The sequence below is a fragment of the Podarcis tiliguerta genome (assembly GCF_965153285.1).
Source record: "Podarcis tiliguerta genome assembly, chromosome: 9".
NCBI classification, from domain to species: Eukaryota; Metazoa; Chordata; class Lepidosauria; order Squamata; family Lacertidae; genus Podarcis; species Podarcis tiliguerta.
Window position 1 is genome coordinate 73,547,291 of NC_139542.1, and position 13,740 is coordinate 73,561,030.

At 43.3% G+C, this 13,740-nt stretch overlaps 1 protein-coding gene and 1 long non-coding RNA gene across 2 annotated transcripts in view; both read left to right on the forward strand.

Annotated features, from left to right (window-relative positions):
- LOC310657941 overlaps nt 1–13,740 on the forward strand; it is a 194,110-nt gene that overhangs the window by 65,581 nt on the left and 114,789 nt on the right. The window lies entirely within an intron of this gene.
- The window catches only part of WDR1 (WD repeat domain 1), a 29,055-nt gene that overhangs the window by 5,087 nt on the left and 10,228 nt on the right, over nt 1–13,740 (forward strand). Inside the window, exons 3-5 of the mRNA XM_083399019.1 lie at nt 5,860–5,950; nt 9,674–9,821; nt 11,883–12,063. Of these exons, the coding sequence (XP_083255145.1) occupies nt 5,860–5,950; nt 9,674–9,821; nt 11,883–12,063 (420 nt within the window). The remainder of the gene's footprint in view (nt 1–5,859; nt 5,951–9,673; nt 9,822–11,882; nt 12,064–13,740) is intronic.

Sequence of the window (13,740 nt, forward strand, 5' to 3'; positions counted from 1 at the left end):
AATCTTAGAATGTTGAGTCATTCAACTAACAGAAAGTGGCAGATTATAAACTACCATAAGCAAGTTTTCAGCTTGATAACCATCAAGCTCCTTATGCTTTCGTCTCTTCCATAATCAGCAATTCAGATGTTTCTGTGCACCCCATTAAAGTTCTAAAAGAGTACTAGAAAGCTCCATAAGGGGAACTGTAACACTGGATTCCCCAGTTGCATGAATATTTTACTTCTGTGGCCTCCTCTGCCTGCACTAAGTTACAGAGCCAGTCGCTGGCTGTTGCAGGTATCTCTGGTTTCAGTCTTCCAAAAGAATAGACTGTGAATTGGAGGACTCCATAGCAGGTTGTGTGTTTTAGGATTCAGCTAATCTTTTTTTCTTTTCATAAGAATCCTAACTATTGCTTTCAGAGAATTCCTGGTATCTTAACTGGTTTCGGTGACTTTTAAAGTGGGATTCTCTTGCATGTGCTTGTGTGCTGCCTCTTGCTCAAAGAGCAGCTATGTGCTATAGAAAGAGGACATTATTGTAGCCTTAATACTAGCCTTCAAATAAGGTGTTGACTTAAACAACAAAGAAGATATTTGACTTCTCAGAAGTCTTGGCCTAATCAGTAATATTTTCTTTTTCTCCTTCTGGAAACGGCAGCTATGGTAGGATAGGATAGGTGGAAATTTTGCTAGGGTATTTGTTTGTAGTCCTTCATGGTCAGTTGGTGTTTCTTATGAAAGCTCACGGGTGGATGGTTTTAAGATGTGGAGATCTCATGAATGTTTTGAATCCATTGGCTCCCCTTCCCCCTTCTAAGGAGAGGTGGTCAGAGGCAAAGGGGAGGGGGAGAAGAAGTCTGTTCGACAAGTCTGAGGCAGAGGGGGGATCCTGGTTCAGATCATCGCCTTAGCAGTGGTTAAGGTGCTCAAAAATGACTTGTGTTGGACTTAGGAGTTTTTGTACCACATGTGAGAAGAGGACAGGGAAAACTTCCACTGTGACTTCAGAAAAAGCTGCAGCTGCACATTAATCTATTGTTCTAACCATTAATTCAACTCTACGGTTCTTTGATTCTGTAAGTAAGCCAGATTCTAAAACCATGGTTTGAGCCTGGTTTGTTTGAAAGGTAAACTGCTGCCCCTTCCCCACAAAAAAGCTTCTCTGGAAGCTTTAAGCATCCTTCCCTCAAGTGTGGAGCGCTGGGTGCAGGATTTCTTCTCTGCTTTACATCTGCATCTGAACTAGGTCTGAGTAGATGATGACTAACCAAGGTTCGAAGTGCATGCATCCAATAGCAGAGGCAGCAGTCAAATGCCGAGCTCCTCTCCCCGCCCATGCTGCATTTCAGAGTTTCTTTACTTCTGAATCCAGAAGTTTAGAATTGTAGGATTGTAAGCATTGGAAGAGCCCCCAGGGTCATCTAGCCCAGCCCCCTGTAATACAGGAATCCCAACTAAAGCATCCATGACAGATGGCCATCCAACTTCTGCTTAAAAACCTCCAGGGATGGAGAGTCCACAATCTCCCAAGGGAGTCCATTGCACTGTTGGACAGCTCTTACTGTTGCAAAGATTTTCCTGATATTTAGTCAGAATCTCATTTCTTGTAACTTGAAGCCGCTGGTTCAAGTCCTACCCTCCAGAGCAGGAAAAAACAAGCCTGCTTTTGTGCAGGTGGTTCTTCCTGCCTAAATGTCCCTATTGAAATTCATTTTGTTAGTTTGGGCCCAGTTCTCCATCTGATAAGGTCATCTTGAGTCACAATTCTGTCTTCCGTGGCTTCCTCTTTGGCGACCACTCATAGCCAAGTAAGAGTGTCTTCCATGAACACGATCTTAGCGGTGTGTCCGTAGGTGACTGTGGAGGCCAGTTCTGGATCTACAAGTCCTTCCACAGTGGGGACATTGGTTTCCGGGTGGGAATTGATGATGGTGAGGGTTGCCAAACATGCCCTCCTCTTAACCAGTTTCTCCCTTTTGTCCTGAGTTCGATTGTCTTCAGAGTCCATGACACCTTTTATAAAGACTTCAACTGGAGCACTCACAGGCTAGGGTTTCCCAATTATTGGTGTTTATACTACATTTTTTTAGATTTACCTTGAGAGAGTCTTTAAACCTCTTTTGTGTCAACACCAGCATTACGCTTTCCATTTTAAAGTTCAGAATAGTTGCTTTGGAAGACGATAATCAGGCATCCAAACAAGTTGATGTTGATACTGAAGAATCATTGCTTCGACACTGGTGATCTTTGCTTCTTCCAGTATACTGACATTTGACTGTCTTCCCAAGTGATATGTAAAAAATTTTGGAGAGACTGTTAATGGAATCTTTCGAGGAGTTGGAGATGGCATTTATAAGTAGTCTGTGCTTCACAAGCAAAACAGTAAGGTTGGTAGTACAATAGTTTACAAAGGTAAACAAGCATTTTGGTTTCCCTGTGAATCTCCCAGTCCTCAAACACACTGCACTCTTGCAGAGCTCAGGCAATGCTGGATTTCGGCATCAGTGATGGCCCTTGTGGAAAGATAACTGCCCAGGTAGGAGAAGTGATCAACAGTTTCCAACGTTACACCGTTGAGTTTGATTTGTGCTGCTGCAGAGGGGTTATTTTGTGCTTGTTGGTGCAGCGCTTTGGTTTTTTGGATGTTGAGCGATAGGCCTAGCTGTAAGTTTCTGCGAAGAATATGTGGCATTGGCTACCCCTCCTTGTTTGGTTTCCTCTGCTACATTGATGAGCTTCCCCTCAATTCCTCCATCCGAGTCAGCCAGGCTGTCTGGGTTCAATGTGAGTTGGAAGTCCAACAGCATCTGAAGTAGCCACCACGGCTGTAGAGAAACAAGCCAACTTGGCAAGTTGTAGCCATGACCGTGACTTGTTTCCCTTAGCCGTGTCCCCATGTTCTTTCTTAGGCTCCTCTCCACTTTTCCCCCCAAGGCTGCCTGCCCCTTCCTCCTTGGGACATTAACGCTTCCTGTGGGTGAACTATTTATTTTATTGATTTACAACCAGCTTTTATGAAGATCTTCCCAAAGTGGTTTACAAAATGCAGACAAATATAATTTAAAACAAATAAAGCATTCGTGTCATGTGACTATTACAGTCAGCACAGAAATAACACAATAACCTAGCATAAGTTTAAACAAAACAAAACCCAGATCACAACATCATTTCTACAGCTCAATGTATAATTAACCACTGAAGGCTGCAGCAAAGAAGTGGGTCATCAAGACCAGGGCTTTTTTCAGCCAGAACTCACTGAAACTCAGTTCCAGCACCTCTCAGGTGGGCGCCATTGCCGTTATAAGAGAACAAGTTCATGGTGAGTTCTGGCACCTCTTTTTCTATGACAATAGCACTGATCAAGACCCATTTGAAAAGTACTGTATCGAGTCATGGGGCTTGTCTGATATTGCATGGAATTGCATCCAGAAATGTTTTACTATTTTGGCAGCCTGAGCTTTGGCTTGGTGTGATCTGGTGCCCAAATCAAATGCATTCATTTGATTTGATAATGACAGTAGACTTGTCACTGTGCGTCATCAAACCACAGATTTGTCCCCTCTTGCCTCAGCAAATCCTTCTCTTCCTCTGACTGTCAACTTAACTGCTCACTAAACTGAGAACTAAAGGGTGGTATATACCAGTAAGTCTAATAAATAAAATAAGATAATTGTTCCATACAGAGATGTAAAGCATCATTATTTGAAATTGATAGCGGTATATATCATAGCAATAGAACTTGGGTATCTTTGTTATATAGCTAGCAGGCTGTGTGTGTGGACTGGGCAGATTGCGTTAAATTTCCATACGTGGACCTTCAGAGATACTCAGCACTGTGCTGCTGATTCATTGGAATTCTGACTCCATTTCCTCATATTAAAAACAAAAGGAACATGAAGATGTTGGTGACAACTGTGCTTTAGAGATGTGATTCCTGCTGAGACTGCTTTTCTGCCTGTAGTTCTGTCAGTTCTTACAATGCTAGGCATTATTAATAAATTTGATTAGAAAACATATTTTTATAAAGCAGTTTTAAGCAGTTCCAACTCCTGCATTTCGGGGGTTGGATGATGACCCTGGGGGTCCCTTCCAACTCTACAATTTCATGATTCTGTACTTTGCACCTGTTGAAGATTCATATGTGCCTCATACTGGGCTGGCCCACCCGTGAGGCAAGGTGAGGCAACTGCCTCAGGCAGCAGGACCGACCAGGGTAGCAGATCCCAATGTCAATATTTCTCCCCCCTCCCCCTGTTCATCACCCCTTCTTTCCTTCCGCCTTCTTGGGGTCCATCTCAGGTGCCAAATCTTTTTGGCTGACTCCAGCCTCATATGCTGGGCAGTGGGCTTGCTTTACGTCTGCAGAAAGCAGCCAGATGCTGCCCCCAGTCCAGACAATAGTATTGGGACTGTGCTTGTAATTGCTTCCTTCCTTTGTAATGGTTACTTACAATACATCTGTGAAATATCATAATTTTTATAAATTGGGAAATTGCTCTTTCCTGTGGCGGGGCTATGTTTAATTTCAGCACAGCGGGTCAGTAGTTTCCTTGCTTTTCTCTCTTCTGTAGTTGAGACTTAAAAAAAAAAAAATCAATGCCTGCCTCAATTTTTAAACCAGAGGTTTAAAATACCTTTGGCCTTCCAAATGATGTTGGATTTCAACTCTCATCATCCCTGATCATTGGCCAATCTGGTTGGGCCTGTTGGGCGCTGCATCCACACAGCATCTAGAGGTCCACAGGTTAGCCACCTGTGTTTAAAAACAATTTCTGAGGAGGCTTGGTGGATGGGAGACCCTGTCAAACAGAATCCTCTCAATTGTGAATGATTTGATAAATCTGGGCTGTTTTGGAAGGCTTGAACTTCAGTCATAGATTGCTGAACCACAATACACAGTTGGCAGCTCTCATTGGTGAGATTGTGACTGTTGTTTGGCTTCAGTGATGTGGGTTTTCTCAAAGACTTTGAAAAGGGAAGTATGACGAAACCATGCACTTCTGAAACTGGAAAATGTTCTTCGGAAAAGCACAGCAGTGGGAAATTCTCTGGAAAATTTCCACCCCATATCACTGGCTAGTCAGTCAAATTTTCTGTGACACAGGTGGCAATATTGGAACCTTCCTTCCTCTATTTGAGCTCCTAGGCTGCATTTGTGTCTGTGCTGCCCGGTGCATGTTCCCTGTTCTCCATTTCTTCAGCGTACTAATTCCATATTTGGAGCCTAGGCATGCTGCAGAGTTTGGACAAAGGCCACTGTGCCGTCTGGTGTAGAGAGGGGCAGAGAGAGCAGTCACAATTTGTCACTGCATGTAGCAAGTGTTTCTTGCACAAGGCTTATGCTTCCTTCTAGGAAGGCAGAAGGGGTGTCAACACTGTGACATTGGCTTAACCAATTTGCAATCCTGTTTAATTAAGCAGGAGAGTGGTTAGTCATTCAGAAGCACCGGCATTGGTACTGCAGTCTCAGATCTGTCAGTCCAACATTTAATCTCTGTATGGCACTGAGACTGTAGCCTTGACCAAGAAACTCAAAGTCGGAAAAACATTGTCCTGATAATCTTGCTAGATCTTGACACATCCCCTAGTACCATTAATCATGAGGTGTTGGTGACATGGCAGCTCTCCGTGGGGCTGTGTTCCAGTAATCTGGCTTCTGATTGGAAGGGAGTTCCCAGAGCTGAAAATGGATGCTTATCGGCTGTTCTTTTGGACCAACCTCTGGGCTTCTGCTGAAGTCCATCTTGTTTCAACCCTTCTCTCAACATGGTAGTGGCAGATAGTTTTTCTGACTTCTCTATCAGTTGAGAGGGACTAGGAGCAGCAGATGGGAAGCTTCCTTGAATACTTACTTGAAAATATAACTCTCTTATAGAATCCAGCGATTGCTGACATCTACACTGAACATGCTCATCAAGTTGTTGTTGCCAAGTATGCTCCCAGCGGCTTCTACATTGCATCTGGAGGTATGGTATTCTACTGGTATCCGTGTCTGCATAGTGCAATCTTGCTATTACCAATTTTACTCCACATGGGGTCCATTTATAATCTGTGGTGGAAATCCTATGCCATTTTGGGTCATAGATTTCAGTGGGCTGAAGTGTGCCTACCTCAGTATTGGCTTGTGGTCTACAACATTGATTAATTATTGTCATTGAATGTACCTCTCTTAAGATGGTACTATGAGGGCTAAGAGACTGAGGCATGAATCTGGAAGTCTCTAGTTTGAATCGTGAGTCTGCCACAAATTCACCAGATAGTTGTAGGCAGGCCACAGCACCCACCTGCAATCTGTAATGTTGGGATAGTGAGACATAACTGTCTTACAAGATTGATACAGTATAAGGATTTCAAGAAGAGAATGTATTTCAAGTCCTTTGAACACTCTATAAAGCAGGCATGGCCAAACTTGGCCCTCCACCTGTTTTGGGACTACAACTGCCATCATCCTTAGCTAACAGGACCAGTGGTCAAGGATGATGGGTGTTGTAGTTCTAAAACAGCTGGAGGGCCAAGTTTGGCCACCACTGCTCTAAAGCAACACATAAATGTTTGCATCTTGAAATGGTTACGCACTTGTTTCCAGATAGAACTTATTTGTTTTGAGCCTAAAACTGAGGTCACTTTTCAAAAGCTACAGCAGTTTTCCATTTTCCACCATGAAGATGAGTTTTAAACCCTTCTTCTCCTTGCCTCATCTATTTTCCCAGGAGTGCAATACTCTCAGCTGTTCAGCCTCAGATGTTGTGAATATAGTCATAGCTGTGTTGGGCACACTCAGCATAAAAAAATGGATTTTGTGAGCACTATAAAATATGCAAATTAAGCAGCTGGTCATGGGGGAGAGCCAGGGCACCCAAGCTCCACCTCCTACAAGTTAGAGTTGTTGCTTGCTCCCCTTGGCTTGTAAGCCAATGCTGCCAACATACCTTTTAAGTCTCATATTCCCAACCACAATGGCTAGAAGTTTGCTTTTATGGAAAGGCCAACTTTCAAAAGAGAACATTGTTCACACATTTTGCAGTTGTGTAGAATCACAGAACACACAATACCCAGGATATAGTTAATTTTAGATTCAATACTTGGGGACGGGGGACGTAATTTCAAGAGATGTGGTCTCTTGCGCTTCTTAATACTAGCTTGCTCTTTACTTGATCTGCATCTTAACTCTCTCTAGACCTAAATTTGAGGCTTAGTTAATAATAACCCTGTGCATGGTGATTTTCAGTGGAAAGCAAAAGTAGATGAATCCCTGTGCTGAAGGCACTTGTAGTCTAAATTCTCAGAAAAATAACTTGAGGAAGAAGCAAGCTTTGGGGGGGTGGGATGCATTTTCCATGTCAAAGATAGTTGTACGCTAAAACTGTGTAATGTTTAGAAGCAGGTGAACATGGTAAGAAAGCTTTGAGCTGGCCTAGTTCCCATCAGCAATATTTGACTTTGTATTATCACAGACTTTAATCAGTGATACGTGGTTTCTTATGAATTCCTTTGAAGTCCATCAAGAAGTAGCATTTTTCCAAAAATAGTATATTGGTTTTTACTGAGTTTCCTCTGAATAAGCACAATCCTAGGGACCAACAGACACTGAGAATAGAAAGTGGGATTTTGCCCAAACTCCATACATTTCACAACTTCCGGTAGGACAACTGCCCTGTATCAAGAAGAGGAATTGCCTTCCAGCAATCATCTCCAGCCTACACTGATATCACTGGAAGTCACACTAGCAGTTAAAGGCCCTTTGCTGCTTTCCAACAGCATTGAGAGCCTGAAGAGTTTGACTCCTCTTGTTCCTGGCAAGTGCAAATGCCTTGGCTGGTTATGCTACTATGAGATGCCTTTGAACATGGCTGTACATACAGAATTTTGTTTGTTTGCTATCTTTCCATAGTTAAAACCATGCTCAAGGCAGCTTACAACATGAAAAAAATGTAAAATTACAAACTTAACAAGTAGTCATAAACAAAAAAATGTATCAAAAAGTAAACAATGCAAAGTTGAGCCATTTCAACATAAATCGTTAAGAAGATCTAAAAATAAAGATACAAAAATTAATATCAACAACAGCAACAAAGGCCCTCTAAAAACAATACTCCAGGCCAAGAGTCTGTTCAGCAGCCTCGGCTTTTGTAGCTGGAGTCAGTCCAGGCCCTGCCTTCCCAGGCCAGGTGGGAAAAGGCCTGCAAGGCAGGGATCAGGTTTTCCAGGACTCTCAGCCAAGATCTCAACAAGATTTAAACATGGCTGTAGCATGCAAGACTTCATACATGTGCACCTCCACCCCATTGGAGGGAGGAGGATCGTGTCCATTCTTCTGGGATTCTGTCTTGGCTTACTGGCATTTGCAACCCCATTGTCTAACTTGAACCTAAAATCAGAAGATTTGGCTATTTTAAATGTGGAGGTTATTCTTGAATAGTATGAATTTGTGCAACCGGCGATTAATGGGAAAGACAATATCTTGGTAGATGCTGTTCTTTTCAGGCACTGCTGCCTTTCTCTACTGAGCTCCAAACCGTGAGAGAGATAGAAATGACTCTTATTTATTGAGTATTCTTTCAAGCTCCCTGGAGAGCTTGGAGACCACCTCCTTATTAGACTTCAAGATGCTGCCTGCACAGTGATATGGAAATGAGAACCTTGGTTTCACGAAGAAGTGCCGTGGCCTCCATTTTAGCAGACAGCTCTTGCATAGACCAGGAAACCCAAGGAGGAGGTTAAGCAAGCTACTGTCAAACAAGAAAGATACTGTGTTGAATTGCAATGGCTCTTCTGGGTTTTTTGCAGAGGCCTTTGGAAAATCAAGCACATTTTGGTTACTCGGTGCATAATTTTAGAAATAATAGTCCCAATAAGGTTTTGAAAGGGGACTTTAGAAATGAAGAAATGCATGCATGCCTTATGAACAATGCAAACACAAATGAACACTTCTTAAAATGTAGAGGTAAAAAGCAATTGAAAATTAGATAATACAGCTTAGCAGCTTGATTCGGGTATAAAAATATAAGTCAGGTATGAAGATGGAGGGTTGGATGGGTTGGAATTTATCTTGTCCTTTTGTGTAAGGGAGGGGCTGAGATTCAGTGGAGGCTCCCGCAGAAGGTTTTGCCAAGCTCTTCCTGCAGTCAGGTTTTCAGGAGAAGGTATAGAAAATCTCCTAGGCAAAACCAGGAGCAGTGGTGTGCCCCTAAGCCCTGCCTGAGTGTCCCTAGGTGTGCAGGCTGCTTTTCAGATCTTTGTGCAATAAGTGCAAAGGCCTGAAGAGGATTTTAAAGTCTCCCTGTAATCCCCTAATAAGTCGGGGTCCCCGCTCACGGAGAGGCCTCTAAGTGGTTCAGTCGAACAGGCTTAAATCCTCTTAAGGCTTTCTGTGCTAATCACATGCCAGGAAGTGTTGCAGGCGAGACGTCTGCCGCTGTCCCTGCCACATCCTTGGTTTTGCTTATTGCACGTTCAGGCAAATGTAGTCAGCACTGCACACAATCAAACACCTGCAGTTTCTCCCCAAAACATTTATAATAGTCGCCACATCATTGTCACTGTGCTATGCAGAAAGAGTTTAGCATTCCTAGCATGCACACTGGCACGTTCTCGCATGCCTGAAGATTTGAATGTGGCAAAGTGATGGCCGTGTGGCAGCTAGGTCTAGCTGGAATGGTGACTTTATGTGCATTGCTGTGCTGTGACAGATATTTCCGGGAAGCTAAGGATTTGGGATACCACGCAGAAGGAACATCTATTGAAGTATGAATACCAGCCATTTGCAGGAAAAATAAAAGACATTGCATGGACAGAAGATAGCAAGAGGCTTGCTGCTGTCGGGGAAGGAAGGGAAAAGTGAGTAGAGAATCAAAGTATTAATTTTGCACATTCCTGCAGGAGAACTTGGCTTATTCTTGTGTTTCAATTTCCAGATTCACAGTTGATAGCTGATCTTTTAACAGCTAGAGATCTTTTAATAGCTCACATTCTTGGAAACCATTTCCGCAAGGAAGCCAGAGGGTTTTTAAATGGCATTGAGCCGCAGTAGCAAGAGTTTTACACGTGTAGTGGTCCAAGAGTTATAGTCTTGGACACAGTAAAGGATCCCACAGTCCAAGGAAACCTGGATTCAAGCACCTCCTACTGAAAGTGCTTCTTAGAATTATTCTCCAAAGCCCTGGAATGCAGCACGAGAAGGGAAGGGTTGGCATCAGAGCTGCTTAAAAGGTACAAGCATGATTGCCGCCTCTTTTTAAGCTCAGCCTGATCCTTAAAGAGCATTTAAGATTATTAACATTGATAATCTTGATGGAGAATGGCCAGTTTGTAGAGTTTCTTCCTGGAATGCAAGGCTGCTACTGCTGCTGCTGCTGCTGCAGGCATCTCAAGGCACAGAACAAAACAGAGTGTCAGTTTTATAGAAATAAATGCACCTCAGCCCACACTTCAGCAAAGCTCCAGCCAACCACTTCTTCAAAGATCTTTCACCTTCATGGTTGCAGTTCTGCCGCAGAGTAGTCTGAGGTGAATATATTTACACTGTGTTTCATCCCATGCCTTGGGATGGCATAAAACCTCTTTCCTTCCCTTCAGTGGAGCCACACAATGTAATGCAAATAATAACACCTTGGAGATCCCGGGCCTCTAGGCTGGCCTTGACCAGGGCCAGGGCCTTTTTGGCCGTGGCCCCGATCTGGTGGAATGCTCTGCCACAAGAGATCAGGGCCCTGCGGGATTTGACATCTTTCCACAGGGCTTGCAAGATGGAGTTGTTCCGCCTGGCCTTTGGCCATGGCTCAGCCTGACTCCCCTTTTATTTTTGTATAAGAACTAATATGAAAGAGGCCTCCCAGCCTTCTCACAGGCCCATATAAGAACAGCGTAAACAGTTGGGCCGATGAGCACTTACTGTTCCCAACCCTAACCCTGCGGAAAGCCATCTAATTAGACTTTAATTTGATTTTGACCTTTTTTAAGGAGGTAATTCAATTATTGTTTGATTTTATACCAATGTTATATATCTAATGTTAGCCTCCCTGAGCCCAACTTCAGCCAGGGAGGGCGGGATATAAATAAAAGTTTATTATATCTTTTTCCTAAGAATATTTGTACGGCACTTCGAGTTCACTAATAACTAGAACAGCAGTTTGTTCTTACAGTCGGTATAGATGCAGGAAACTCACTGAAAATAAGGCCCATTACTGCTTATTTGGCAAGTACAGTCATACCTTGATTCTTGGACAGAATCCGTTCTGGAAGTCAGTTCGACTTCTGAAAACGTTCGGAAACCAAAGTGCGGCTTCCAATTATCTGCAGGAGCTTCCTGCACTCAGTAGGAAGCTGTGTCGGACGTTCAGCTTCCAAAAATAGTTTGCAAACCGGAACAGTCACTTCCGGGTTTATGGCATTTGGGAGCTAAAACATTCAAGAAGTAAGCTGTTCAAAAACCAAGGTACGACTATAAATAAAACTCTTGCCAGTTCAGCTCTTGTATGATATGGTTTGTGTGTTCAAATGATAAGAACAGTCTCTATAATTCAAAGTAGCTTCAGATGACTGATGCTTATTATATTTTTGTTATTTCAGTTGTTACAATTGTGTTTTAATTATTGGTATATTGCATTTTACCTTATGTGCACTGCTCTGCACAAGGGAAGGCAGTATATAAATCAAAATACTACAGTATGTTGCTCCTTTAACTATCAGAACATGAAGCAAGTGCCCTATTTCGTTACATTATTTGTTTATGCATAATGGGCAAAGGATTTGAATGCCATAGGAACGAAGCTACACAAGATTAACTGGGTGGTCTAATTTCTGTTGTTTAAATCCACTCAACGTGCTGGCTGTGCTCAATACGTTAAGTCCTATATATAGTCCTCATTCTATGTGACTTGATTTGTTTCTTCTTAATAGATTTGGGGCTGTGTTTCTGTGGGATACCGGCTCTTCAGTAGGCGAGATCACCGGCCACAACAAAGTGATCAATAGTGTGGATATTAAACAGACCAGACCATACCGCCTCGTGACTGGCAGTGATGACAATTGTGCTGCTTTCTTTGAAGGACCACCGTTCAAATTCAAGTTTACAATAAGTGTGAGTTGTCATTCTTTACCACCTGTGTGCCGTCTGTCTTTGAGATCCAGCTCTCTCCCCGTTCCTACACAAGCAGAGAGCAGCCTCTTTCTCTTTCTCTTGTGTTTCGGGGAAGAGGCAGCATTGCATTTCAGCCCTTTGCACTTCGTGGTGGTGCTGGAAAGTGGGAGCTTAAAATCCTCATGTGCAAGCATAAGATCACCCATGCTATCATGGAGCCAGCACAGTATTTTTCAGAATTACAGCAGGTCTAAAGTCTTGGGAGTCTACATCTTTCTCTGCAATTAAAGCAGGATTGCTTATCTGCCCAGGGAGAATGTTAAAGATTTTAATAGCTGCAAGCAGTTGTCTTTGCAGTGCAGGCTACCTAGTGCACAGACTATAGCAGATTGCATTCTTACTTACACCTTCCTTAGCCCCTTCGCCTGTTACTTGCATGAAGGGGTTTCCACCAGTCAAGGGGCAGGGGAGGCACACAGCTTCCCCTCATGTGGGTCCCAAGGAAGCCTATCCACCTAGTGAGCTATGAATATAGGCTTTCCTTCTCCAGACAGCCATAATTTGTAGGCATCAGGGAAGGGTCTGGGGAAAAGCTGTGCAGCCCACTGCCCCTTGACCACACGAGCCCCCCTTCAAACAGGCAAGGTGTCTGTTGCTACTTACATTTTTTTCATGCACGCTGTTTAAGAGTACGAAGATGAAATACATTGAAAGATAGTTCTGTGTTATTTTGCCCTATGCAAATGTAGCTTTAGTCATATTCAGTGGGGCCAATGATCTGGGTTATAACTGCATGTCCAGATCCACATAAGCTCTGTGCGCTGAAAGTCATGTTCAAGGAAAGGCCTGTATACCTGCACACTCATCATTTTTAAATGCAAAATTGGTGCAGAGATGTTAATGCTTCAGGACCACCTCTCTTCACATGAGCCATCCAGGACTTTGCAGTCTTCATCCAAGTTCCTTCTCTCTGTGTCTCATGGCTACACAAAAACAAGTTTTGGTCAGTGATAACCCCTTTGTGGAATGTTCCCCCAGAAAAATGCACTTTATGCCATCATTGTCCATTTTTAGGCATCGGCTTGAAATAGTTTTATTTACCCTTAACTTTTATTGAGATGGGGCAGTACTGTAGTGTTGGATGAGCAGTTTAGGACTTTGCCTCGTATGCTGTTTTAATTTGGCATTTGATTGCTTTTGCCTACTTGCATTTTGTCTTAAGTCTCTTGGAGGCATTTTCTGTATAATGTGAGCAACAAATATTGCTGCTATAGTTACAGTTCAGGGGTGGTAAAACCTGTGGACCAAACTTGGCCCTCCAAGCACCCCCATTTCATCCACAAGACAATTTTCAGAAAGCCTTGTGCAGATGTGATTTCAGTCTATGGACAGTGGCTGCAGTAAACTCTTGGAGACACACCCAGAGAAGGGCCACTCGTTGACTTAGGGCAGTGATGGCCAAACTTGGCCCTCCAGCTGTTTTGGGACTACAGTTCCCATCATCCCTGACCACTGGTCCTGTTAGCTAGGGATGATGGGAGTTGTAGTCCCAAAACAGCTGGAGGGCCAAGTTTGACCATCACTGACCTAGGGTCTTTGTTGCCTCTTGTCAGGAGAAGGATTCTGTCAGGTATTGGGAGTCCTGAGCCATGTACGTCTTTATAGCTTAAAACAAGC